This window comes from Ascaphus truei, chromosome 10, assembly GCF_040206685.1.
Source record: "Ascaphus truei isolate aAscTru1 chromosome 10, aAscTru1.hap1, whole genome shotgun sequence".
In the NCBI taxonomy this organism is placed as follows: Eukaryota; Metazoa; Chordata; class Amphibia; order Anura; family Ascaphidae; genus Ascaphus; species Ascaphus truei.
This window is the reverse complement of record NC_134492.1, coordinates 62,721,661-62,748,817: the sequence shown is the minus strand read 5'-3', so window position 1 is coordinate 62,748,817 and position 27,157 is coordinate 62,721,661. Positions and strand designations below refer to the sequence as shown.

Genomic DNA, 27,157 nt, shown 5'->3' with positions numbered 1-27,157 from the left:
CTCCCTAGCGTCCAGGGTCAGTGGGATTTGCCAATAGCCTTTGCTCAAATCCATGGTGGTCAGATACTTTGCCCCCGCGAGTTCATCTAGTAACTCATCCATGCGGGGCATGGGGTAAGCATCTGACACCGTCCCAGCGTTGAGCAACCGGTAGTCCACACAAAACCTGGTGGTCTTGTCTTTTTTAGGAACTAGGACTACTGGACTTGCCCAAGGGCTCTGGGACGGAGTAATTACCCCTAGGGTCAGCATCTCCTCAATCTCTCTCTCCATACTGGTCTTGACCTCTGCTGACACTCTATAAGCGTGCTTATGCAGAGGTTGCAGGTCCCCTGTGTGTACTGGGTGTTTTGTGAGATGTGTGGTCCCTGGCATGTCAGTGAAGAGGGCGCTAAACTGAGCTAGCATGCCCCTGGCTTCTCCCTTCTGCCTAGCACTCAACTGTGCCCCTATCTCTACCTGCTCTACAGTGTTTCCCTGCCTTGCCTCCCCTAGGAGATCAGGCAGAGCATTGCTCATCGGATCTTCCAGCAGTGGGCTACAAATGGCCAGCACTGCTCCCATACTCGGTGCTCTGTATTCTTTCAACATGTTGATGTGGTATGTCTTGTGCCTCTCAGGCGCTACCTGTACAACATAGTTGCACTCATTCATCTTTCGGATAACTGAGTACGGTCCCGACCAGGCAGCCATCAGCTTGTTCTCCTGAGTGGGTTTGAGAACAAGCACCTGCTGTCCTGGGATGAATTCTCTGCTACGGGCCTGCTGGTCATACCATCGCTTTTGCTTGGTCTGAGCAGCCCTGAGGTGGTCCTGGGCCACCCCCATGAGCATCTCTAACCGGTCTCGGAGATCTACTACATACTGGATCACTGAAGCATCAGTAGCAGTAGTCTCCCCTTCCCATCCCTCACGGAATAGGTCCAGAGGTCCACGTACCCTGCGGCCATATTGTAGCTCGAAGGGGGAGAAGCCTGTAGATTCTTGTGATACCTCTCGGTATGCAAACAGCAAGTGCTGCAGGTGAATCTCCCAGTCTTTCCCCTCCGCCTCTATAAAGTTCCAAAGCATCTGCTTCAGGGTCCCGTTAAACCTCTCACATAATCCGTTTGTCTGGGGATGGTAAGGGGTAGTGCGCCGGTGCTGTACACCGCAGGCATCCCAGAGACAATGTAACAGTTCACTCATGAACTGCGACCCCTGATCGGTTAGGATCTCACTAGGGAAACCTACCCTAGCAAAAATGTTCAGCAAAGCTGCTGCCACTGTCTTGGCACTTATGGTTCCAAGCGCTACCGCCTCAGGGTACCGGGTGGCAAAATCCACCACCGTGAGGATGTAGCACTTCCCTGACCTTCTAGGAATCATGAGGGGTCCTATCAGGTCCATCGCTACCTTCTGGAAGGGTTCTCCTATTATCGGTAGGGGTTTCAGGGGTGCCTTCACACGGTCGCCCGCCTTACCTACCCGCTGGCAGGCATCATAAGAGCGGCAGAAATTGCTCGCATCTCGAGATGCCCCCGGCCAGTAGTAACGCTGCAATAACCGGGCTCGCGTCCTGGTGAACCCCTGATGTCCCGCTAACGGAATAGAGTGAGCTACCCGTAACAATTGCTGTCGGTACCCCTGGGGCACTACTAACTGTCGCTTACCGGTCAATCCCTCCTCTATCCCCGGGTTCCCTTCTTCTCTGTATAGGAGTCCCTTATTCCATATGCAGCGCTCAGTGCCCTCCCCTGCCTGAGATTCGGACGCCCGAAGTCTCATCCTGGCCAGGGTAGGGTCTGCCTTCACTGCCTCCCTAAACTGGGCTCCTAAGTCTGGCCACCCATCAGTCATGTCATTGTCAGGGGAAGGGGACAGAGTGAGAGGGAACAGTAAGTCAGCCTGTGGTTGCAACTGATCCTGGCTTACCTCCCCAGGCTCCTCTGCGCCCTCCGCTAACGTCGGTCCCAAAGGCTGGAGGACTGGAGAGGCTGCCGCCGGCATTGCCGCGCTCTGGCTCCAGGTAACCGCCGCCACTGCAGCGGGCTGGGACACACGGTCGTAGGTGCAGGTCATCGGTCCCAGGTCGTTGCCCAAAAGAATTTCAGCATCCACACCGGGTAAAACCCCCACCTCCAGCACACCCTTGCCCACCCCCCAATCCAAAAAGATGCGGGCCACCTGCAGGAACGTGGCTCTCCGTCGGCCACAGTGATCTGCATCCCGGGGCCTGGGAGCAATTCCTCTGACCGGACCATATCAGGTCAGACCAGGGTCACTGCAGTTCCTGAATCAAGCAAGCCGACTGCTTGCCGGTCACCGATTGTGACTGGGGTCAGATGTTTGCTCCGGCCGTCCGTCGGCTGTAGGTCTGCGCTGAGATGTCCTCCGCTCCTGGCTGTAGGCACCGATGAAACCGGGATAGGGGTGACATGGGACGTCTCGCTGGGAGTTGTTTCCATTACCGGTCCTGGTTCTTTGGTGGAAGCCACCCGCACGCGGGCTACCGGCTTCGCAGCTGGGGTGCGTTGCCCCCAATAGGGTCCGTTGGAACGCAGGAGTTCTGGGCAATCTGGTCTGAGGTGACCAGTGCTGTTGCAATTGTAGCACAGGCGCTCATGCCGGAGCTCTCCCGCCTTCTGTGAACTGCTGCCCGCAGGCGGCTTTTGGGTCCACTGGGGGGTACTCACAGCTTTCTTGTCCGGCACCGGCGCGGTCGCCGCTTTGGCTGGTACCTTGGTGGTCATCTGGGACCGGCTGACCACATAGTCATCTGCCATCCTCGCCGTCTCGGTGTAGGTCTTGGGCTTTTTATCATACACAAAAGCCCTCACCGCCAGCGGGCACTGCTGCATGAGCTGCTCCTGAAAGATGAGGTCTAGCAGGCGTTGGTAAGTCCTGGCCTCAGAGCCCTCCACCCAGTGTAGCCCGTACAAAGCCATGCGGGTCACATAAGTGACGTAGGTCTCCTGAGGGTGCCTCTCCTCCAGCCGGAACTTACCCCGCTAAGCTTCAGGGGTAAAACCGTGCTGAAACAGCAAAAGTTCTTTCAGGTGGTCATAGTCATCAGCAAACTCCTCTGTAAGCGCCATCAATGTCTGCTTAGCCAAGCCGGAGAGGAGCGGTTCCAAGCGTGCAACCCTATGCTCGGGAAGCACCTTGTACCGCCGGCACTGCGTTTCAAAGTTCCTTAAAAACATGTTGATCCGATCAGTGCCTTCCACGTACTTGGTGAGACTGTGCTTGTCCAGTTGGAGTTCATCTTTGCGGGTTTGGACCGGGGGGCAATAAGCGGATCGGTTCACTGCCATTGAGATAAACTTTAGCCGCTCCTCCGCTGTCCCTCGGTCTCCCCACGTTGTAATCAGTGCCAACATTTCAGGGGTAAACGGACTGGTGGCCGCAGCCATCATTGCCCCTCTTGTCGCACTTGTCCCGGGAGGTGCACTTGTCCCCTCCCTGGGATCCTGCTGCTCTGGCACTGGGTTCAGTCCCTGATCTCCGGGCGGCTGTACAAGGGCAAGCTGAGTCGTATCCTGAGACTCTGCAAGCTCGGCTTCATGTGCTGTGATTGCGGCAATCATGTCCTCGACCTCCTGGTCCACATATTCCAGTCTGGGTTTTACCCATACCTTGAAATACAGTATGTTGGATAAAACATGAACATATTAAAATATCCGGTTCCTTTGGGTCGAGCAGGTCCAAACTCCCCAGTTCTCAATGCCGGAACTGGGACACCCTATGGTCCAATTTGCGACTTGCTACGACCTTGGGAACCGGAGATACACAAATACACTTAAAACCGTTTGACATTTTAATACACAAAACTCCGCTGTAAATTAAATCACGGTTTTTCACTAAATCCCCATTGAAAACAACGGGCTTCGCCGCCATAGGCTTTCAATGGCAAACCGCCGCCGTTGGCGGCTATGGAAATCCCCGCCATAGACTTTCAACGGGGCGATGCCGCCGTAGCCGGTCAATGGGGTTTTTCCGCCGTAGCCGGTAAATGGGGTTTGGCCGCCATTGGAGTCTATGAGAAAAATCCCGAACTTTCAAGGGGGTCCATACTCCGTCGGGTTGGTCCAAGAGGGTCAAGGATGGTTCTGCAGCGATGCCGGAGCAGTGGCTACAGATACCCCAAACCCTGATCCTCTGGGCCCTCCGGAACCGGAGCAATGGATTACCAAATTTCAGCTTTTGACACTTAGCCGTTTTCCTGAGCTGTTTCTGCCGCCGCCATTGGAACCTATGGCGCGGCCCGCTCTTCTCGGTTCGACCCTTATAGGGGGTCCAGGATACAGGGACCCGGTTGTGGTCAAGTGGGGGGAGGTCTAGGAACTAGGGACAGAAAGAATTTTATTTCTAGGTGCCCTAGAACTGTTTATTCCCACGCCACTTGTCTTTGAACTTGACTTGTAAGTGATCAAAGCTCTCCTATTGAAAATGTATGCGGTTAAGCGGTTTGGACGGCAGCCAACTCGTTCCTGGATAGCTCTCTCGAGGATTTCTCCATTGAAGTCAATGAGCCCATTGACTTTCAATGGGAAACCGCCGCTCTCCCTCTCGGACGCCATCTGCTGTTCTTCTCAGGAACAGGACTCACCAGCAAGATTCGCCATTGAAAGACATGGAGTTCCAATGGCGGCCTATGGGAGCCTGCAAAATGGTGCCTGAAAAGGCGGGAAATTTACACAAAGGGCTATAATTACTATACCACTATTAACCCTTGTGCTCCCGGATGGATCCCAGTGTGTGTGATGCAGACACTGATTAACCAGATGTTACAATAAAACAGGAGGAACAGGGGAATACACATTACATGTCATAACAGGAGTTAAATCACAGTTCTGGGTCTCAGCCCAGTTAACCCCTTGTCTCCCTGGTGAGGTCAGGGGATGGCCAAATGGGGTGTAACCCCTTTAATCCCGGGCCACCCACTTTCTCCCTCTACAGTGCTCACATTCTTAATACTAATGTCTATTTTCGCAGGAGAAACAGTTATCTGTCCTTGGCAACTCTTACCCATATAGTGTGTGATATGATTTGTCTTATATCCACTATGCCACACCTGTTATTATGCATAATAGATTATTAAACATGATATTCTCATTTTTAATAAAGTGCTCCAACTAAGCGGTGACCTGTTTCTCACCTCTCTCTGGGATGCACAAGAGATCATACAAGAATGTTTTTGTTTTCCTTGAGGCTGACAGCCTAATACAGTATGTGACTATGGTTTATAGCCTTCTAAACGACACATCACTTTTAGTGAACCATCTGTGATAACCGCCCCCCCAATTAGGCACTCTTTGAAGATCTGCACAGACCCAGGAAGGGTTTTGGTTGTCATTAACCCAATATATTGTATTTTAAGACCAGCAGTAACCAAATTAACACCTGAAGCACCAGATTGATTAAAATATATAATATCTCATGATCTTATCGTGACATGCTAATAGTCTGTTTTTATTTTAATGGTTTCAGTTACCTCATTTAACCCATTAAACGTGCCATTGCCGTTAGTTCACTTTGGTCCCAGGGTCGACTTGACAGTAATATTTGGGAAACTGACCTTGGCTAAGGAATTTTCTGAACTAGCGTAATTTTCCCCAGCCCCCCATAAGTACTAAAAGACACAATAAGATTATAAACACATAATAGAATTTCTCCACTAAGCCGTAGGTGGTTGCTGTGCTACAGCGTCCTGGCGATGTGTAAAATAACAGCATGGAGGAGGAATACTAAATGACAGGGTGTATAGTTACACACTCAGAGAGAGACTTAGCCAGAGCATTGGAGATGGGACTTGCAAACAGGTTTCCAATGCACGTAACTTGATTCACCCATTGTCCGATGAAGAGCTGGCATTAGCTTGCAGACTGGATGACATTGTATTTGATCTCTTCCATTGGTTTGGTGAACAGGTAAAGAGAAGCAGCAGCGAGGAGAGCAGGGAGAAGAGAGGTGAGACATCCAGAACGGCTTGTAGTTTTCTGCATTTTTGCCAAAGTGATGGGAACATCCGTTTGGTTTTGGCAATGTGTGGCTGGATTCTCTGACCGCAGAATAGGTTAAATGGACACCGAGAAAAGCGGATTGAACATGTCTTTGTGATGAGCCCATTTGTTAAGCTGCAGAAGTGCTGTTATTGACTTTTAACTAGTGTTGGGAGCAATTTGAAACATAGCCGTCTATACGTGAATCTACCTTGTGGCCGCAGCAACTCTGGGTTCAAATCCGGGTCACAGCATACACCTTTTTTGTGGACAAAAAGTGACCATGGAAGGGTATGAATCTGGTTTGAATCCCACTGTCCGCTCGCCCTGTGCTTCATAAACTAAAAATAGATTGTAAGCTCTATGGGGCAGGGACTCCTTGTGCCTGCAAAACAATTCTGTTGCGCGCTGTGTACGCTGTCGGCGATCTATATAAGAAAAAGTTTTTACCCTGTATGTTTCAGATTTTGATTTGGCGAGTGTCCATAGGAGGAGTTATAGGGAGAGATAATATGGGGTAATAGGAGGAGTTATAGGGAGCGGTTATATGGGGTAATAGGAGAAGTTATAGGGAGAGGTTATTTGGGGTAATAGGAGGAGTTATAGGGAGAGGTTATATGGGGTAATAAGTGGAGTTATAGGGAGAGGTTATATGGAGTAATGGGAGGAGATATAGGGAGTGGATATATGGAGTAATAGGAGGAGTTATAGGGAGCAGTTGTAATGGGGTAATAGAAAAGTTATAGGGAGTGGTTATATGGAGTAATAGGAGTTATAGGGAGACGATATATGGGGTAATAGGAAGAGTTATAGGGAGAGGTTTATTTGGGGTAATAGGAGTTATAGGGAGTGGTTATATGGGGTATTAGGAGGAGATATAGGGAGCGGTTATAGGGGGAGGAGATATAGGGAGTAATAGGAGGACTTATAGGGAGCGAATATATGGAGCAATAGGAGGAGTTATAGGGAGAGGTTATATGGGGTAATAGGAGGAGTTATAGGGAGCGGTTGTAATTGGTAATAGGAGGAGTTATAGGGAGCGGTTATATGGAGTAATAGGAGGAGTTATAGGGAGGGGTTATATGGAGTAATAGGAGGAATACAGGAAGCCGTTAAATGGAGCAATAGGAGGATATATAGGGAGCGGTTACATTGAGTAATAAGAGGAGTTATAGGGAATATGGGGATTTAGGAGGAGTTATAGGGAAAGGTTATATGTGGCAATAGGAGGAATTATAGGGAGCAGTTATATGGGGTAATAGGAGGAGTTATAGGGTGGGGTTATATGGGGTAATAGGAGGAGTTATAGGTAGGGGTTATATGGGTCAATATGAGAAGTTATAGGGAGCGGTTGTATGGAGTAATAGGAGGAGTTATAGGGAGAAGGAGTGGCTCAGTGAGTAAAGACACTGACTGACACTGAGTTTGAAGCAGGAGAGCCTGGTTCAATTCCCGATGTCTGCTCCTTGTGACCTTGGGCAAGTCACTTTAGTTCCCTGTGCCTCAGGCACCAAAAACATAGATTGTAAGCTCCAAGGGGCAGGGTCCTGTGCCCGCAAAAGGTCTCTGTAAAGCGGCACAAAAAACTAGCAGCGCTTTACAAGAACAAATTATTATTTAGGGAGAGGTTATGTGGAGCAATAGGAGGAATTGTAAAGAGAGGTTATATGACGCAACAGGAGTTATAGGTAGCGGTTATATGGGGTAATGGGAGGAGTTATATGGATTATAGGAGGAGTTATAGGGAGCGGTTATATGGGACAATAGGAGGAGTTGTAGGGAGAGGTTATATGGGGCAATAGGAGGAGATATAGGGAGCGGTTGGTTATATGGGGTAATGGGAGGCGTTATAGGGAGCAATACTAGGAGTTATAAGGAGCCGTTATATGGTACAATAGGAGGAGTTATAAGGAGACATTATATGGGGTAATAGGAGGAGTTACAGGGAGCCATTAAATGGGGCAATAGGAGAAGTTATAGGGAGGGATAATATGGGGTAATTGGAGGAGTTATAGGGAGCAGATGTATGGGGTAATAGGAGGAGCTTTAGGTAATTGTTTATGGGTTAAAAGGAGGAGTAATAGGGAGCAGTTATATGGGGTAATAGAATGAAGTATAGGGATTAGTTATATGGAGCAAAAGAAGGAGTTCTAGGGAGCAGTTATATGTGTCAATAGGATGAGTTATAGGGAGTGGTTATATGGGGCAGATGGGAAAAAAACATTTTCCCTGCGGCCCCCCCCCTTTCTTACCTTGGCTCCAGGGTTGGCGTCATGATGTCACGTTGCCATGGCAAATGTCAAATGACGGCGTTAAGTGCCGCTTCCCCGGCACTTAATTTAAGTGCCTTCGGGAAGCACGTGGGGCCTCTGTAAACCCCGCATCCCCTGCAGACAATTTTGCGCCCCCCAGTTTGCGCACCGCTGATATGAGGTAATAAGAGAAGTTATGGTGAGAGGTTTTATGTGGCTATAGGGAGGTGTTATATAGGGCAATAGGAGGAGTTATATGGAGGGGTTATGTGAGGTAATAGGAGGAGTTATTGGGAGAGATTATATGGGGTAATAGTTTTAGGGACGGGTTACAAAGAGCAATGAGATGAATTAAGGAGAAGCTGTTTTCCAAATAGCGATCAGTGAGGTCTGATATGAACCTCTCTGGCTAACAGATCAGCGTCAAATATAATTAACACATTTTCTACATTCAACAGAAATGCAGGCAGCATGAATAGTTTCATGGTTTGCACTATGAGTTTCATTATTATTTAATCTTGTACAGTGCCGAATATGTTGTTATCACTGTAGAAAATTAGATATAATTTAATTAAACAACAATATAAAGGTAAGTGCTACAAACATAATTGGAATCCAAGTAAGGCCCGGGCCATAGAGGTGTGGGGAGAGCGGAGGCGCGCTAACGCTGAGGCTCGCCTGCTTCAGTCAGCGCGATTGCACGGACTTGCAGGCGAGCCAGCGTGCGCGAAGGGAGCCGGGGGGAGGTGGTTGGAGGCGGGGCAGTGACGTCGCTGGGCCAATCGCCCGCGACGCACTGACGTCAATGTCACGGCGCCGACGTCACGGCGCCGTGACGTTGACGCTGCTGTGCTGTGATTGGAGGTTTTCAGCCGACAGCGCGCTGAAAAACAGCTTGGCACTTGGCTGAAACCTCCAACTCGTCAGCACGCCTGCGGACGCTCGCGTGAGCCCCCTCTCAAGGCATCCTCATTGAGGATGCAGGGGCTCAGCGTGGAGCGTCCGCACGCCTCAGCACGGCTGGTCCATCTATGGACGCAGCCTAAGAGGGAGCCCCTGCCATTGGGAGCTTTCAATGTAGTTTTTGTGTATATTGTTATTTTGTATTTCTACTATTTATATCATGTTTTAAAATGTAACAAAAACATGTTTCGTATTGAGAAGACATTAATTTGAATTTACAATTCCAGTATTTCTTTATGTTAGAAAGCAGTTAAAATGCTAATGAAATACATGTGTTATGTTACTGTACGGGGAAGACTCGCGACACCATTTGTAAAACCTAGGCTCCTACTGCTTAAGTGTAAATGTGTTCTCTGTAACTGCTGTACAGAATGAAAAGTAACAATGATTCCAATATTCTTCTTTTTATTACGGGAAACAGCCATGTTTGTTCGTGATAGCGGGAGTATCAGGATCTGAGGTACATTGACATTCATTTTATTACTATTAACTAACATCATAAATCAAACAAGGTTGGTTCCTGGAAAGGTATAGCCTAACTTTAAGGGCAGCGCTGTCCGTTAATGTTATAGAGCTTTGTTGAATAAATATATTGTTCTTATTTACTAGAGTTCAACCCATGTTTCCTGCTTACTACCCATGATTCCTGCATGGAGCGTTCTGCAGATGACCAAAACATTAACATTTTATGCCGACCACTAGATCAGCTAAAGGACTTATGGGGCAATGCGGCAAGTGACGATGGTACAGTAGACTCAAGTGACGACGAACAAGAAGACCTACCTTACGATGGTAACCTTGAACGCTATTTAATTCCAAGTTCACACTACAAAGAAGTTAACAACTGTGGCGACCATTCTGATCTTCACCAAAGTTTGACCAGTCTCGCAGAAGACAAAGAGGCCAACGATGTAACTGAATCTGAAGGTGGTAAAGATAAAGACCTTTTTCCTGTAGTAAAATCCAATGCATTTAGTATTTCCGAGGGAGTTTTCAAATGTACAACTAAGCCTGATGATGGTACATCGCTGGTTGCGACTAATGAAGGCAAGAGCAAGAAGTTAGAGTTCTCCAGCACAATAATTCCCGATGTCCTCCTACGTCATTTTAGTGACGACAGTCTGCTGAATCCATGTCAATTCATTGATCATGAAACTATTCCGGAAATATCCATTGCTGAAAGCAGTGACGAAACAGTCATCAACAGAAAATGCCGCACAAAGTGTAGCCAGGATGATTTTGGAATGGGGCAAGATGAAGATTTTGAAAGTTATCTGCTGGGAAGACACGAAAATGACGGCTTTGGCTACCAAGAAGAAAATGTGACCAGTGAAAGTAATTCAGATGTGGATGAAGCAACATCTCATGGGAGCGATGGAGAAAAGAGTCCTATACTAATACAAGAGAACACAGATCTAAATGAAACACTCATTGATAACATTGATAAGGAAAGCCTAGATCATAAATATGAGCTGGAAAGGAGACCTTCCCATGAGATCAAGTACGGCCAAGGACAAGTTCATTACAAGCTCCCTGATTTCTCAAAAGTGCCTCCAAAAGTCAAAATACCCAAAGGGAACGGTCCTGTCACACCCATGACTAAATTAAAGAGAGCCAGATCCTCTCCCAATCTGATGGGCCAGTCAGTAGTTATTAGAGACATACTGGAATCCATGCAACCTTTCAATGATGCTGGAAAGAATAAGGAAACATGCCAAACTCCTGAACTGCTGCACCTACAGGTGAATATAATGGGGTTATTGATGATATAATAGATACATATAGCTTAATGTAATATTTATGCCTTTTATATCTTAGGAAGAATATCACACGTTACTGACCAAACACGCGGAAACCAAGAATCTTGTTGATAAACTAAGAGTGGAAACAAAGGTAAATAGGAATATTATCAACGCCAAGTGAACAAGGCCACCTTTCAATAGGTGATAGTGCCTTCCAAGGAGTGGACTTAGTACAAATAGTTGAGGCTTCCATCCAGTGGTTGAGGTCTACACCCTAGGAATGCAACTTAATTGATACACACATCAAAGAAGCTAGATTGCCCTTAAATCAAGGTACTGACTCCACATGAGAGAAACCAGTTTCTAGTAAGTGACGCACATACACAATTTTGACATCCAAAGATGAGATGTGTAGTCTCTCAAGGTTATACACAAACTACATCAAAGTTTGTACATGTCGGTCTATTAGCTCATGTTGCCTCCCCATTCCTATCCTGCTGAGTCGCCTCTTTGTGAAACCATTCAGGAGTTCTGTTTTGGAAGAATATCAATGTCAAAATATTCTTCTGGGGGCCTATTAAAGAAGGCCACCCTCTTTATAGAGTTTATATATAAAATGCTTATAAATTCAGCCCTTATTACCGTAGCTTTGGAATCTTCACTGCGTTCTATCTTCGGGCAGATTCGAGTTCATCACCAGAGAGTCACAAAAGCATTGAGTAATGAATATTCTGTGATATATGGTATGGAGGTTTTTACAGATCGGCTTATAGATCTAAATTTCACTGCACGTTATATCAATACAACATGCACACGAGTGATTATTGATTGACCTCTAGCGCTCACGTTAAATGCTATACCTTGGTTTTCATCTCTCCCAGGCCTCACTTTACTTTCCCGATTCCAGTAATGACAACAAATCTGACTCTTTGGGTTCTCCTGCCTCTGACTGTTTCACAGCAAATACTCTTAAACCCTCTGTACTTCAAGCAGAACCAACTGAAGGGGTCTCCCAAGGACTTGTGGAAGGTATATAAGTAATCTCTTCCTCCCTGGCATCTTTTATGATGAAAACGACTGGCCCTACTTAATATATTCTTGATTCACTTCCTTGTGTGGGAGCAGACTTCAGCTCCACTCAAATTAATGGAACTAAAATATTTTCTAGCACGGCAAAGCATCTTGAATATGGGAAGGAGTGTTCCAACTCTGTGATCCAAAGACATGGAAGTTAATCACAGGGGTTACCAGTGCTATTTTCCATTCATTCTTTGCAGGTGATGCGTCTGAAACAACCATTGCAACAATATGCGCTACTGAAGGATCTCTGAATCCCACCAGCTTGCAGGTTCCAACGGAGGGAGAAAAGATGTCTGGGATGCTGAGGGAACAAGCCGAACAGCTAAAGACTAAAGTAATACGAGAATGTTTGCTATGTTGTAGCTTTTAGTAGCAATGCAAAACATGTTAAAGTGTTTGTTTTGTGAATTTACCCTTTGCGGGGACAAACTATCAAAGGACGCCATGCCCTTAATGACCTTCATCGTGTGCCCCTAATGCCCTTTATCATCTACCATTAATGCCCTTCATCCTCTGTCTCTTCCCATCAGTGTGTTGAGTTATTGTTTTACCCACATCTGCATCACTGTCCGGGATTAGTTTAAAGCTGCAGTCCCTTTCTAGAACCATATAAACATGATGAGCTGTGAATTGGGAGGGTTCTGATTTCCGCTGGCTGCTCCCTTTAGTTGGATATCACTATGTGCGGAGGAGGCGTTTGTGCAGGCAAAGACCCCCTCTCCCCTCCCTCCTTATCTTTATTGGCTCTAACAGGGACAGGGTGGGCTGACGTTTGGGGAAACCCTTGCCCCAATGATGAACAATTTCTTCATTTCCAAAGAAACCAAAACAGCCACAAGGGATTGAAATCAGGAGGTCCCCAGAGCCGAACTGGGTTAATTTCCGTTCCATACATACTTGGAAAGGTGTTTCCGTGTGTTCACATCCTCCTTGTCACGTGGGCTAGTAGGATGCAGGGCAGCTTCCTATTGGCCCATGTTACGTGGGAGAGTTAAACCTCCATTTTCTTTCCACCAAGAAGGGACATGCGGCGCTAAGTTCAGTGGTAAATATCTCGGGAATCGGGGCATGTTTCAGCTTTGGGCAAACTACACCTTTTACGTCTAATGATATTTGTAGACAATTACATTGTTAGGTTATTAACAAGCTAACTGGAATCGCACTAGAGTAGTGGTGGCCAACTCCAGTCCTCAAGGGCCACCAACAGGTCAGGAGATACAGATCGAAGACTGAACCACTGATTGAGCCACATGTGCTGAAGCAGGGATATCCTTAACACCTGACATGTTGGTGGCCTTTGATTGGAGTTGGTCGCTTGACACAGTGATTCCCAACTTCAGTCCTCAGGAACGCCCAAAATGCCAGGTCTGCTTGGACATAGGTGGCTCAGTCATTTAGCCTGATGAAGGGATATCCTTAAACCCTGACCTGTTGGTGGCCCTTGAGGACAGAGTTTGTCCGCCTTAGAAAGTACAAATGTAAAAAAAACAATCCCTTGCTCTCTTCTTGTAGGTTGAAGAATTTTCTGATTGTCTAATTAAGGAGTCATTACCTTTGAAGGAACAGCACCTGGTAACCATGTTTGATGTCCCCCTTTTGTTGTGTGCTGTGGTTTGGTTTGTCCTGTCCTTGTTCTACATCGTAATGAACACGACTCTTGGAGTTTCTGCTTACAGGAGCGTTCTGAGGGTGTCCTTCTGCTATTAAAAGATTAGGGGGCTTATGCAGAGAGGAACGTTAAAAAAGTGTAAAATGGCTATACAATAGCCACAGATTTGCCGTTAGTGAAGGTGTTATGCAGAGAACGTCGTTAACTCTTGTTACACATTTCGGCGAAAAACTGCTACTTGCCATTTTTTCCTGGCTACTTGAAACTCGCCATACTAATGCACATATTGGCGTGTTCCAGCGATTCGGAGCTCCTGGAATACCACGCTATATTAGCATGGCGAGTTCCAGGTTCTCGCCACGAGTTTGGCGACTTTTACACCTCTGAAAATTTTTCTGGCCACTTTTAAAAATCGCGCCATTTTCTCCCGAGTTTAAGGATTTCTGGCTAGTTTTTTCGCCAGAAGATGGCGCTATTTCCTTATCTATGCTCTCTGCATAAGCCCCTAGGTTTCCTCTGTGTCTAGGACGGCAGCGAGGAACTCCAGGAGTTAGTTTACTAACTGGAGTCTGTGACTGAAAAATGGGGGAGGGGGAATCATTGGGAAAATGCACAGATTTATGGACAAACTCATAGAAAGGAATGGAAGAAGAAGATGAATGGCGCACAGCCAGAGAGCCAGGTGTAGGATAAAACTGCTATTCTTTATTCGTGCATGCAGGAAGACAGGTAACCCCCTTGGGGAACAAAACAGGAACCTCCTACGCGTTTCGGACCTGGGGGTCCTTTATCAAGGAGTATGGGATGTGTTAGGATAAGGCCCCTTATATACCTGATAGATAATTGGTAAATCAAGGAAATCTGCGTGAAATCGCCGCCGCCACCCAGTGCGCATGCGCGTGACGTCACCTGAGGCGCCACACCACCAAGCCAAAGGATTGTGGGTAAGTACCGCCCCCTGTCACTGTCCGCGCATGCTCACATCGGAGCGTGAGGCTGACAAGACTCATCTAATCAGTGTCTCTGCTCCTGCCAGTAGTGACGTCATCGCGGGTCTCCCATAGGCCGGTATATGTCGCTGGCCCACCAATGAAAGTGGTGCACGGCCGACAATGCACCAATCGGAACGGGTCCCCTGCGCCCACACTAAAGGCAGTCACAGAACACACAGGCTAGGACTAACCAAAAACAAATAAAATTTGTATATAACAAGGGATGTGAAAACAAAGTCTAATTATTGGGTCTACCTGTCATAAGTGATGGGCCTTATCCATGCTGATCCCACATATAACAAAACATACAGTGTGATACATATAGCACTCTGATGAAAAACAAACAAAAACACATTGTTAACATGATGCAATATGCACCTTGAGACATAATTCAAAACAAGTAAATATTAAAAAATATATTAAAAGCAATAAAGACATTTAACAAGACTTGTTGGTATGTCTTGTCCTCAATGTCCCCAATACTGAGGAACAACAAATGTAATATACTTTTATATATACAGTTACTTATTTTCCTCCATAAGTCACATAATTTGTATAACGACAGAGAAACTGTATAACTACCTTTTTAATATATTTTTTAATATTTACATGTTTTGAATTATGTCTCAAGGTGCATATTGCATCATGATAACAATGTGTTTTTGTTTGTTTTTCATCAGAGTGCTATATGTATCACACTGTATGTTTTGTTATATGTGGGATCAGCATGGATAAGGCCCATCACTTATGACAGGTAGACCCAATAATTAGACTTTGTTTTCACATCCCTTGTTATATACAAATTTTATTTGTTTTTTGGTTAGTCCTAGCCTGTGTGTTCCGTGACTGCCTTTAGTGTGGGCGCGGGGGACCCGTTCCGATTGGTGCATTGTCGGCCGTGCACCACTTTCATTGGTGGGCCAGCGACATATACCGGCCTATGGGAGACCCGCGATGACGTCACTACTGGCAGGAGCAGAGACACTGATTAGATGAGTCTTGTCAGCCTCACGCTCCGATGTGAGCATGCGCGGACAGTGACAGGGGGCGGTACTTACCCACAATCCTTTGGCTTGGTGGTGCGGCGCCTCAGGTGACGTCACGCGCATGCGCACTGGGTGGCGGCGGCGATTTCGCGCAGATTTCCTTGATTTACCAATTATCTATTAGGTATATAAGGGGCCTTATCCTAACACATCCCATACTCCTTGATAAAGGACCCCCAGGTCCGAAACGCGTAGGAGGTTCCTGTTTTGTTCCCCAAGGGGGTTACCTGTCTTCCTGCATGCACGAATAAAGAATAGCAGTTTTATCCTACACCTGGCTCTCTGGCTGTGCGCCATTCGTCTTCTTCTTCTGCCTTTACCTGGATTGTGGATCCTTCATGGCTGGCACGCCTGCTTATCACCCCTGGAGATGACGTGAGTGGGTTTCTTTATGGGTATTAGACCATCATGGTTAAGTTTGACAATTGTCATTTATACTTACAAGTCTATGTTGCACCCACCCACTCCCATTGGTATCTCCAGGGTTATGATTTATGATCCACTGAGTTGGATGGATTTCATCTGGGTTTGAGCACCCTAATTTTTCTACCTAGAAAGGAATGGAAGCCTGCTCTTTGTATTATCTGGTGGGGCTTCATGCATCAGTTTACCTGCAGTTTTGCAATATAGAGACTTTATTAAAAAGATTGCACTGTCTTAAAGAAGCAAATCCCCCCCAGAAACCTATGTGAGTTTAACTCATATAATGTTAGTAGTTTACCCCCATGGCCTTCTGTTAAATGTTTTTGTTTAGTGTTAAAAATCTTAATCTAGCATCTGAGGTTACCATGCTAACCTTCAGACTCCACTGGGTTACATAGAGCTCTATTTTAACTCCCGTACATCTATCTATCTATCTATCTATCTATCTATCTATCTATCTATCTATCTATCTATCTATCTATCTATCTATCTATCTATCTATCTATCTATCTATCTATCGACATATATATATAATCAAAAGAAAGAGTTTAGAGCACTCCAAAAAAATATATAGTAACAAGTGATGCAAATTACTTTTCTTGGGACGTACTCGGATCACCTCACTACATCGGGAGAATATACGAGGTCCACATCACAGCACTCTCTGTTATCACCGCACTACACTGGGAGAATATACGAGGTCCACATCACAGCACTCTCTGTTATCACCGCACTACACTGGGAGAATATACGAGGTCCACATCACAGCACTCTCTGTTATCACCGCACTACATCGGGAGAATATACGAGGTCCACATCACAGCACTCTCCGTTATCACATCACTAAACTGGGAGAATATACGAGGTCCGCACCACAGCACTCTCCGTTATCACCTCACTACACCGGAAGAAAATATACAAGGTCCGCACCACAGCACTCTCCTTTATCACCTCACTACACCGGAAGAATATATACAAGGTCGGCACCACAGCACTCTCCTTTAGGATTAAAATGTGTATTCAATGCATCGTATTAACAGAGATCAAGTTCCTAGGAACGGGACAAAGCGCTATATAGGCCAGAAACGTCTCCCCTTTTTGAGTATGTTTTTCTCTGTTAATATATGTCGGATTGAATAAACTGACATTTTTATTATAACTGAGAGTACTAGGAACCTCCTATTTTTCTACCTATAAATATATGTATTTATTTGTAAGAATTCTCTTTACTGGAGCATCAGATTTGAAACATAAAAAAAGCTTTAGATCGCTTAGGTAAAAAAAAACAAAATGGCGGTTAGCACAGCTGGCGGCTTTAACCCCTTGAGTGCCGGAGGGGTGGGCGGTACAATGGTACCACGGCCCCCCAGGCACAGTGTGGTCACGTGACGGTGGCAGTCATTTTTCAGTGAGCGGAGGAGGCTTCGGCCGGTTCCTCACAGGGCAAATAGCGCTTTGCGCTCCCATGGGAACCGTGCTGCACACGATCTAACCTCGGAAAACTCTCACTCTTTGTATATGGTGTAGTCGCTGGGGAGTGCCAGTCACCATGACATACCGACTATGTCCCCATGCACCCAAAGGGTTAATACTCAATGTTATACATTTATATTTTTTGATTGCGTCACTGCCACCATGAACTATATGGCTAAGGGGACACACCCCAACAGTGTGATTAGCCAATGTTATACAGGCCGTGCAGGCAGCTATAGTTAACGGTATTGGAGTGCTATTAATACTACGATGTACCGTATGGAGATAGGGATGCAGTATATATGCAGAATATGCCCAGTAACGTGCTGTGAAACCTCACACCCCATTAGATCTTTTTTTTTTTTTTTAAATTTAGGATTTTGCCTTCTGTGTATCCCAAGCATGTGTGACTTCCCTTACTGTATTACCCCCTACCACCTCTGCTGGGAGGCCGTTCCATGCTATTCTGATACTATAGAGCAGTGGTTCTTTACCTTTTTGAACCTACAGACCCCTAGATCCTCAAGTGTTTACCTACGGACCCCCACACTATAAAATAATACATTTTCATAAAAATGTGTTAAAATTTTGCAGGGAAAAATGTGAACTCAGGATAGGATACCGTGAGCGACAGAAATATGAGGCCTTTGTGGTTGCTAATAGTGGTTTGCAGAACTTAAATATCGTCAGAGTTTTAATTAGTTCTGTTGCAGGCAGTTCTGAAAATGTATATTTTTTTTCAGTGTCTCTTAAACCAGGAAGTGATGAATTGGTCATTTCTCCTCTGCAGTAGTGCTTCAAATCGCTTCTGCATGTGCACATGTAGCGTCACTACGATGACATCACCGGATCTCTTTGCAGCACTGCAGTTTCTTATATAATTGAGGCCTAAGACTGCGCTTATAGTGCCGGCGAGAGCGACGCAACGTCGCTTCAAAACAAATGCATTGTCGCCGTCGCGTGCGCTTATAGTAAGAGCGACGTGACGGAGTGACGGCTTGGTCGCGATTGCTGGAAGTCATCTCAATCTTATTTTCCAGCAACCGCAGCCTGACGTCACCGTAACGTCGCCGGCACTATAAGCATAGCCTTAGGCTAAGGCCCCCGCTCCCTCAGTCAACGTGCTCGCACTGCAGACAGGCGGCGCACTGACAGGCACAGACCGCGATATGCGGTCTGTAGGGAGCCGGGAGCTGGAGCGGGAGGGGGGCGGGAGCGGGAGGGGGGGTGTGGTTTGAGCGGAGGGACCCGCTACTCCCCCTCCTCCCTCCCTCCACGGGCTCGGTCTCCCGGGCTGCAGGAGGGAGCTGCTGCGGGCTGCTGGAAGGTAAGCAGCTCCCGCTCCCTCTCCCTTCCCCCACAAATGCCCTCCTCACACACGCTGATACACACACACACACCACCCCCTACCTTGTGGAGTAAGCTGTCTGACAGCTCCCGCTTTCGCCCCCGCCGCTGATAGGCTCATCAGCGCACCACGTGATGCGTCACCGCTCGGGATCACAATTTTCTTGCATCCCCTGGTGGCTGACGCGTCACAGCACGTTGTGAGCCGTGCAGCGAGGGGGGACTGGGACCGGCTAGGAAAGGATACCCCTGTTGGTGAGGAACGCGCATGCAGCTGCACGCGCCGCCGGACACAGCAGGACCACAGCCTTAGGAGGCAGCCGGAGGAGACAGGGAGGCGGGGCGGAGGCGTGGCCTTGAGCAGTTCACCCTCATAGACTGAACCGCTCAGGTGACGCGGCCATCGCCTGCTCAAAACATAATCTCATGTTTGCTCTCCAGTCTGCTGCCACGCAGTTCCAGGCGGCGTGCGCGACGCGCGAGCTATGTTAGCTTTAGTCTTGGGGTTTTTAGGGTAAGGGTTTAGGATAGGGGACATCTAGTGTGATTACAGTTGTTACTCCAGCTGAAGCAGAGCACCATCTAGTGGAGACCGCACCCACCGTTTGGTAGACCACAGATATCCAGGTAGATCTCACACTATAGTAGCGCCCAAAAGCTTGGGAGGTCTGTAATTTTTACAATCTTTATCTAATGTCTTTTGGTGATCCGACTGCCCATCCTCAAAGCCACATGTACATTGTTCTGGATCTGTACTTTGTTTAGAAATGATTGATGAAGCCGCCATTAGTCAGACCGATAAAACAGGCGCTGATATACTGGAATTCAGTGTTCCCGCAGAAATGAAAAACGTCTTTTTTTTAAAAATATTTTTATTTTTTACAAGAAACAATTAAATAAAACTGTTACTATAGTATTGGCGGCTGTTTTTCCGCGACCAATTGACCGCCTGCGCTTAGCCGCAAGTGACCTTGCCGCAGGAATACTCGGCCTTCCGGCCACTTCATCGCTAAGGTAAGTTCCTAACCTTAACCCTAAATCGCCCTAATCTTAACCCCTAATACTAAGGCTACCTCCTAGCCTAAAAACCTTAACTCCCTACCCTAACCGCTAAAACCCCTAAACTTATCCCCTACCCTAACCGCTAAAACCCCTAAAGTTATCCCTGAACCCTAACCGCTAAAACCCCTAAACTTATCCCCTACCCTAACCGCTAAAACCCCTAAACTTATCCCGTACCCTAACCGCTAAAACCCCTAAATTTATCCCCTACCCTAACCACTAAAGTTATCCCCCTACACTAACTGCTAAACCCTAAAGTTATCCCCCTACCATAACCGCTAAAACCCCTAAACTTATCCCTCTAACACTTCCCTTCCCATAGAAGCGGCCGGCGGGCAAGGGGCCCTCTGCGAATAAACACTGGCGGGGACTTGGTCGAGACCAAATGTCCCATTCCGTATGTTCCAAAGTCCTGTATTTGGCCCTTGTAATGTGCCCACAATAGTTAAACGTATAATGAGCGGATATTCTGTAACAGGCTCTTTCTTATATGAGTGGATGGATATCCTGTAACAGGCTCTTGCTTATATGAGTGGATGGATATCCTGTAACAGGCTCTTGCTTATATGAGCGGATATCCTGTAACAGGCTCTTGCTTATATGAATGGATGGATATCCTGTAACAGGCTCTGGCTTATATGAGCGGATATCCTGTAACAGGCTCTTGCATATATGAATGGATGGATATCCTGTAACAGGCTCTGGCTTATATGAGCGGATATCCTGTAACAGGCTCTTGCTTATATGAGTGGATGGATATCCTGTAACAGGCTCTTGCTTATATGAGCGGATGGATATCCTGTAACAGGCTCTTGCTTATATGAATGGATGGATATCCTGTAACAGGCTTTTGCTTATATGAGTTAATGGATATCCTGTAACAGGCTCTTGCTTATATGAGTATATGGAGAAATGGGTGCTCCACAGATGGTGGAACCTCAATAATAAGTGTCCATAATAATAGAGCAGGACTGACGGGCAGAATGAGTGACGGAGTGGGTATCAAGATAGACTGTGATGCGTGAGTCAATAAAACACTCGTCTCCTGAAGGTAACAAATATGAGTGCTAAAAAGCACCCTAAAGTGACCTCATTGGAGACCTCACGGTGTAGTAAATAGTACTCACCTATAAAAATCACAGTAAATAATGCGATCAATCTTACCCACTCCGTCTGTGCTTGAAAGTCCTGCTAGGTATATCCAGATGGCGTGCAATCTGCAGTTTTTGCCTTTTTTCTTCTCTTACTTATGAGTGGATGGATATCCTATAACAGGCTCTTTCTTATATGAATGGATGGATATCCTGTAACAGGCTCTTGGTTTTATGAGTGGATGGATATCCTGTAACAGGCTCTTGCTTATATGAGTGGATGGATATCCTGTAACAGGCTCTTGCTTATATGAGTGGATGGATGGATATCCTGTAACAGGCTCTTGCTTATTTGAGTGGATGGATATCCTGTAACAGGCTCTTGCTTATATGAGCAGATGGATATCCTATAACAGGCTCTTGCTTATTGTCACGCCTGTATGCCCGCAGACCTGGCAAGACCCCAGTACTGAGGTGGGAACGGTATTACACCACACACCCACAGCAGTGGGAGCAAGCCCAGAGTGTGGTATAGCGTTGCTGGACCTGTAGAAAGAGTGGTTAGCGATACTTGCAACGTCTTTAGGAGTATGTGTAGGGATAGTCGTGCCCATGTGCCAATGTCCAAGGGGTCCAGAGTGTAGAGTCGTCGGGGTACAAAGCCAGGTCCAAGGGTTCCAGAGAGCAGCGTGGTCGAGAGTGTAGCAAGGTTCAAAGGGGTACAGAGAGCAGAGAAGTCCAGAACAAGCAGGGGTCAAAGCCAGGGAAATCCAAAGGTAAACACAGGAGCAGGATACAGCAGGGACACAGAGGGAGCACAGCATAGGTCAGCACACAGGGAAACAGGAACTACAGTATGCAGAGCGATGAAGAAGTGGACAGACAGGGATTATAAAGGAAGGTGCACCAATGAAAGAGAGGGGAGGAGCAGAGAGAGAAGTGGGAGACGATAGAGATAGGTCATGGAGAAGAGAGGAGGAGACAGAAGAGGCAGCCAGGGGAGTGACCAGTAGGGATTGGGAGGAGGAGTCAGGATCGTGACGGAGCAGAGAAGAGGAGCGTGTGCACGCGCCCTCTGTAAGATGAGGGTGTGCGCGCACAGGCTGCGAGAGTGAGATTGCCCGCAGGGACCGGGAGGAGGAAGCAGAGGACGGACAGAGCCCAGAGGAGGCGCGTGTGCACGCGCCCTGCGTGAGCGGAGGGGTCGCGCGCATCGGCCGCGTCACCAGGCGCTTGGAGATCCGCACCACGGGAACACTGCTGGAGGGGGGCAGAGGAGCGGACGGGACCGCCAGGGATGGTGAGGTATTGGCCGTGGATATAGCGGGTGTCTGGGAGCGGGGAGCGTCATTACAGGAGCTCAGGGGCCGCGCGGGTGCGCGAGGTCTGCGGGGCATGCGCTGAGGCAGTGGGAGAGAGGTAGAAGGAACGGGACAGGAGTGGGAAAGGGTAGAAGGATTGACAGGAGATGGGACAGAGGGAGATGGGACTGAGACTGAATCGTCACAGTATCCCCCCCTTGAGGATCGATCTCTGAGCGATCCAACCACGGCTTGAGAGGGAACTTCTGGTGGAAGTGAAGAAGAAGTCTTGGGGCATGAATATGATGTGCTGGGACCCAAGAACGTTCCTCCGGACCGTAACCTTTCCAGTGGACTAGAAATTGTAGACTATTCTTCGACCAGCCGGAATCAATAATAGATTGGACCTCATATTCTTGTTGACCAAGTGTGGAGACAGGATTGGGTTTCCGAGAGGGCACAGGAAAATGAGGACTGGGTACGAAGGGTTTGAGAAGGGAAGCGTGGAATACTGAAGGAATCTTCATGGTGTGAGGCAGGTCGAGGCGGTAAGCCACAGGATTAATCCTCTCCAAAATCTTGAATGGACCTAGAAATCTAGGAGATAATTTCGGCGATGGTGTTTTCAGCCTGATATTTTTTGAGGATAACCACACTCAGTCGCCGGGTTGAAAGAGGGCCCAGGTTGACGATGACGGTCTGCCTTGGTCTTCTGTTTGGCCACTGCCGATTGTAAGGTCTTGAGGATCCTTTTCCAAGATTCTTGAAGATTGACAACATGAGAGTCGGCCACAGGAACGCCCGAAGGGGAGGGCGAGAGAGGAAGGCTCCTGGGATGGAAACCGAAGTTTATAAAAAATGGAGACTCCTGAGTAGACTCGTTTCTAATAGAATTTATGGCGAATTCGGCCCATGGCAAAAGATCCACCCAGTTGTCTTGTGAGTCCGATATGAAACATCTTAGATATTGTTCAAGGGTTTGAGTCATCCTCTCTGTTTGACCATTGGTTTGAGGATGGTATCCTGAAGAAAACAAAAGAGAGATACCGAGTCTTTGAGAAAATGCCCGCCAGAATTTCGAGATGAACCGTGATCCACGGTCAGAGACAATAGAAATGGGAACGCCATGTAACCTGAAAATTTCCTTGGCGAAGACATCAGCCAACGTGGCAGAGTTAGGAAGACCCTTGAGGGGAATAAAGTGTGCCTGTTTAGAGAACCTGTCTACTACGACTAGAATGGTGTTCATCCCTTTGGAAATGGGCAGTTCAACAATGAAATCCATTGAAATATGTTTCCAGGGTTGTTCCGGAATGGGAAGAGGTAAGAGAAGTCCAGAAGGTTTGTGATGGATTGTCTTACTCTGTGCACATACAGGACAGGTGGTGGTAAAGTCGAGAATGTCTTGGTTAATTTTAGGCCACCAAAAAGTCCGTTTAATGAGATCTGCCGTCCTTTTGAAGCCTGGATGTCCAACTGCTCTGGACGAATGACCCCAAAGTAACACTTTATGGCGAAAGCGTGGAGCTGCATAAAGGCGACCTTCCGGTACCCTTAACCTGCTGGGAATGTGAGCTTGAGCCTTGTTGATCTCGTCCAACACATCAAAGTTGTTAGCAGAAATTATACATTTGGCAGGAAGAATAGGCTCCGTGGTTTCATTAGCTTCGGTTTCGGTGGCGAACTGGCGAGAGAGAGCGTCCGCTTTGACATTTTTAGTACCAGGAATATATGAGATGGTGTAGTTAAAGCGAAAAAAGAAGAGTGACCAGCGGGCCTGGCGGGATCCCAACCGACGAGCCCCCTCAATATATAACAATTTTTTGTGGTCTGTGAGAATAGCAACTGGTTCATTGGACCCCTCCAACAGGTGTCTCCATTCTTGAAGATCCAGTTTTATGGCCAAAAGTTCACGATTACCGACATCATAATTCCTTTCGGCAGATGAAAATTTCCGTGAAAAAAACCATAGGGGTAAAGTTTCTCTTGGGGAGAAGTCCTCTGGGAAAGGACTGCGCCAGCTCCTACGTCCGAGGCATCGACCTCCAAAGTGAAGGGGAGGGAGGTATCCGGATGACGATGGATGGGTGCAGAAACGAAAGCCTTCTTAAGAACCTCAAAGGCATGAATAGCCTCAGGAGACCAGGAGGCAATATCGGCGCCCTTCTTGGTCAATGCAGTGATGGGAATAGCAATAGAAGATTTTTTTTTATGAATTTCCTGTAATAGTTGGCAAAACCGAGAAAACGCTGCACAGCCTTGAGTGAATTAGGCAGTGACCAATCGAGAACAGCTTTCAGTTTCTCTGGATCCATGGAGAAGCCTTGGCTGGAGATGATTTAGCGTAGAAAGGCAGTAGAGGACTGGTGGAACAAACACTTCTCCATCTTGGCATATAGTTGATTAGAACGGAGTCTAGAAAGCACTAGTTTGGTATGTTGAATGTGTTCCTCCAGATTTTTAGAAAAAATTAGAATGTCGTCTAGGTAGACTATAACAAATGTTCCCAGTACATCGCGGAAGATGTCATTCATGAACTCTTGAAAAACGGCAGGAGCATTACACAAACCAAAGGGCATAACAAGATATTCATAATGTCCAGAACGTGTGTTAAATGCAGTCTTCCACTCGTCCCCCTCCCTTATGCGAATGAGATTATAGGCACCTCTTAAGTCGAGCTTTGAGAAGATAGAGGCCCCCTGGAGACGATCAAACAGTTCTGAGATAAGCGGAAGAGGGTAGCGGCTCTTCACCGTAATTTTATTGAGTCTGCAGAAGTCAATGCACGGCCTAAGCAATCCATCCTTCTTCTTCACAAAGAAGAAGCCAGCCCCGGCAGGGGAGGTAGAGTTGCGGATGAATCCCTTCTCCAAATTTTCCTGTATATAGGACGTCATGGCCTCAGTCTCCAGGACGGAGAGTGGATAAGACTTCGACTTCGGCAGGATGGTCCCTGGAATGAGATCGATAGGACAATCGTATGGACGATGTGGAGGAAGAATCTCCGCTTGTACCTTGTTGAACACATCCAGGTATTCATGATACACGGTACAAAGGGTCAATAGATTGGAAGAAACGGAATCCAGACCAGCCAGCACCGCAACAGGAGACTTCAGAGGAGCGGCATCTGCCATTGGAGAAGCAAAGTACCGGTCCAGTCAATATGCAGATTGTGTAGTTGAAGCCAAGGCAATCCTAAAATAATTTGCACAGTAGGAGATTGAAAAATATCAAAGATGATTACCTCCTTATGACCATCAGCCAGGGTTAACGTAAGAGGAATAGACTCCCAAATGATAAATGCCGGCTGGAGTGGTCGGCCGTCGATGGCCTCGGGGCCAATGGGGGTCTTCCTTCTGACCATGGGGATTCGGTTCTCCGATGCGAACTTCTGGTCCAGGAAGTTACCACCCGATCCTGAGTCAATGAAAGCTTCAACCTTCAGAAAAAGGTTTGGACCCTCCAACGTAGCAGGAAGCATCAACTTCTTAGGAAGAGCTTCAGGAGGAGAGGGGCAAGGAGAGACAGTACCCAGTAGAAGCCCCTCTACCTTTACTGGGTGTGCCCGTTTCCCGGCTTCAGAGGACAATTCTGGAGACGATGTTCCGGGGAGGCACAATAGAAGCAAAGTTTATTCAGGCGACGCCGTGCTCTTTCCGTGGCCCGAAGTTGCTGACTGCCGACCTGCATCGGTTACGGAGATTCCAGTGCCAGGAGCGGTGTTGTAGGCGACCTGTGAGAAACAACAGAAGAAGGAGAGCGAGAACAGTGCCTTTCATGCCGCCGCTCCTGAGTATGCTGATTCATGCGTACACTCAGGGAAATCAACTCCTCCAGGGAGGAAGGCCGGGCATGAGTCGCTAGGTCGTCTTTCAACGTATCCGTGAATCCATTCCAGTACGCGGCAGCGAGTGCCTCATCATTCCATTGGACTTCAGCGGCCAGCGTGCGGAACTCGATGGCGTATTTGGCAGCGGATCTTCGGGCCTGTGAAATGTGAAAAAGAGAGAAGGCGGCTGTCTCACGCCGTGCAGGGGTATTAAATACAAGTTGAAACTCGCGTCTGAAGAGAGAGTTATCTTGGGTTACTTCACTTTTACACTCCCACAGAGGGGAAGCCCAGGCGAGAGTGTCTCCGGTGAGCAAGGCGTAGACATATGCTACTTTAGCACGGCCAGTGAGAAACAGGGAGGGGGACATCTCAAACTGCACCTCACATTGCTTTAAGAAACCGCGGCAGGTGAGGGGGTCCCCATCGTAGCGATTCGGAGAAGGAATCCGGGGCCCAGAGTTGGCGTAAGTTGTGGCCACCGGTGGCGTAGGGGCCAAAGAACTCTCCTGAGGGGAGAAGTTAACCAATTGTTGGGAGACAGTAGACAGCTGGTTACTGACAAACTGTAAGGCCTATAAGGAAACACTAGTACCACCTCAGGGGGGTCTGCATTTGTTGGGCTCTGCATAATGTCACGCCTGTATGCCCGCAGACCTGGCAAGACCCCAGTACTGGGAACGGTATTACACCACACACCCACAGCAGTGGGAGCAATGCCAGAGTGTGGTATAGCTGCTGCGCCTGTAGAAAGAGTGGTTAGCAATACTTGCAACGTCTTTAGGAGTATGCGTAGGGATAGTCGTGGCCGTGTGCCAATGTCCAAGGGGTCCAGAGTGTAGAGTCGTCGGGGTACAAAGCCAGGTCCAAGGGTTCCAGAGAGCAGCATGGTCGAGAGTGTAGCAAGGTTCAAAGGGGTACAGAGAGCAGAGTAGTCCAGAACAAGCAAGGGTCAAAGCCAGG

General features: G+C 47.5%; 1 protein-coding gene across 1 annotated transcript in view; it reads left to right on the top strand.

Moving 5' to 3' along the window:
• The window catches only part of AKNAD1 (AKNA domain containing 1), a 126,200-nt gene that overhangs the window by 25,365 nt on the left and 73,678 nt on the right, over positions 1-27,157 (top strand). The window contains exons 4-9 of the mRNA XM_075615500.1: positions 5,848-5,952; positions 9,809-10,941; positions 11,018-11,092; positions 11,823-11,970; positions 12,219-12,355; positions 13,534-13,593. Of these exons, the coding sequence (XP_075471615.1) occupies positions 5,848-5,952; positions 9,809-10,941; positions 11,018-11,092; positions 11,823-11,970; positions 12,219-12,355; positions 13,534-13,593 (1,658 nt within the window). The remainder of the gene's footprint in view (positions 1-5,847; positions 5,953-9,808; positions 10,942-11,017; positions 11,093-11,822; positions 11,971-12,218; positions 12,356-13,533; positions 13,594-27,157) is intronic.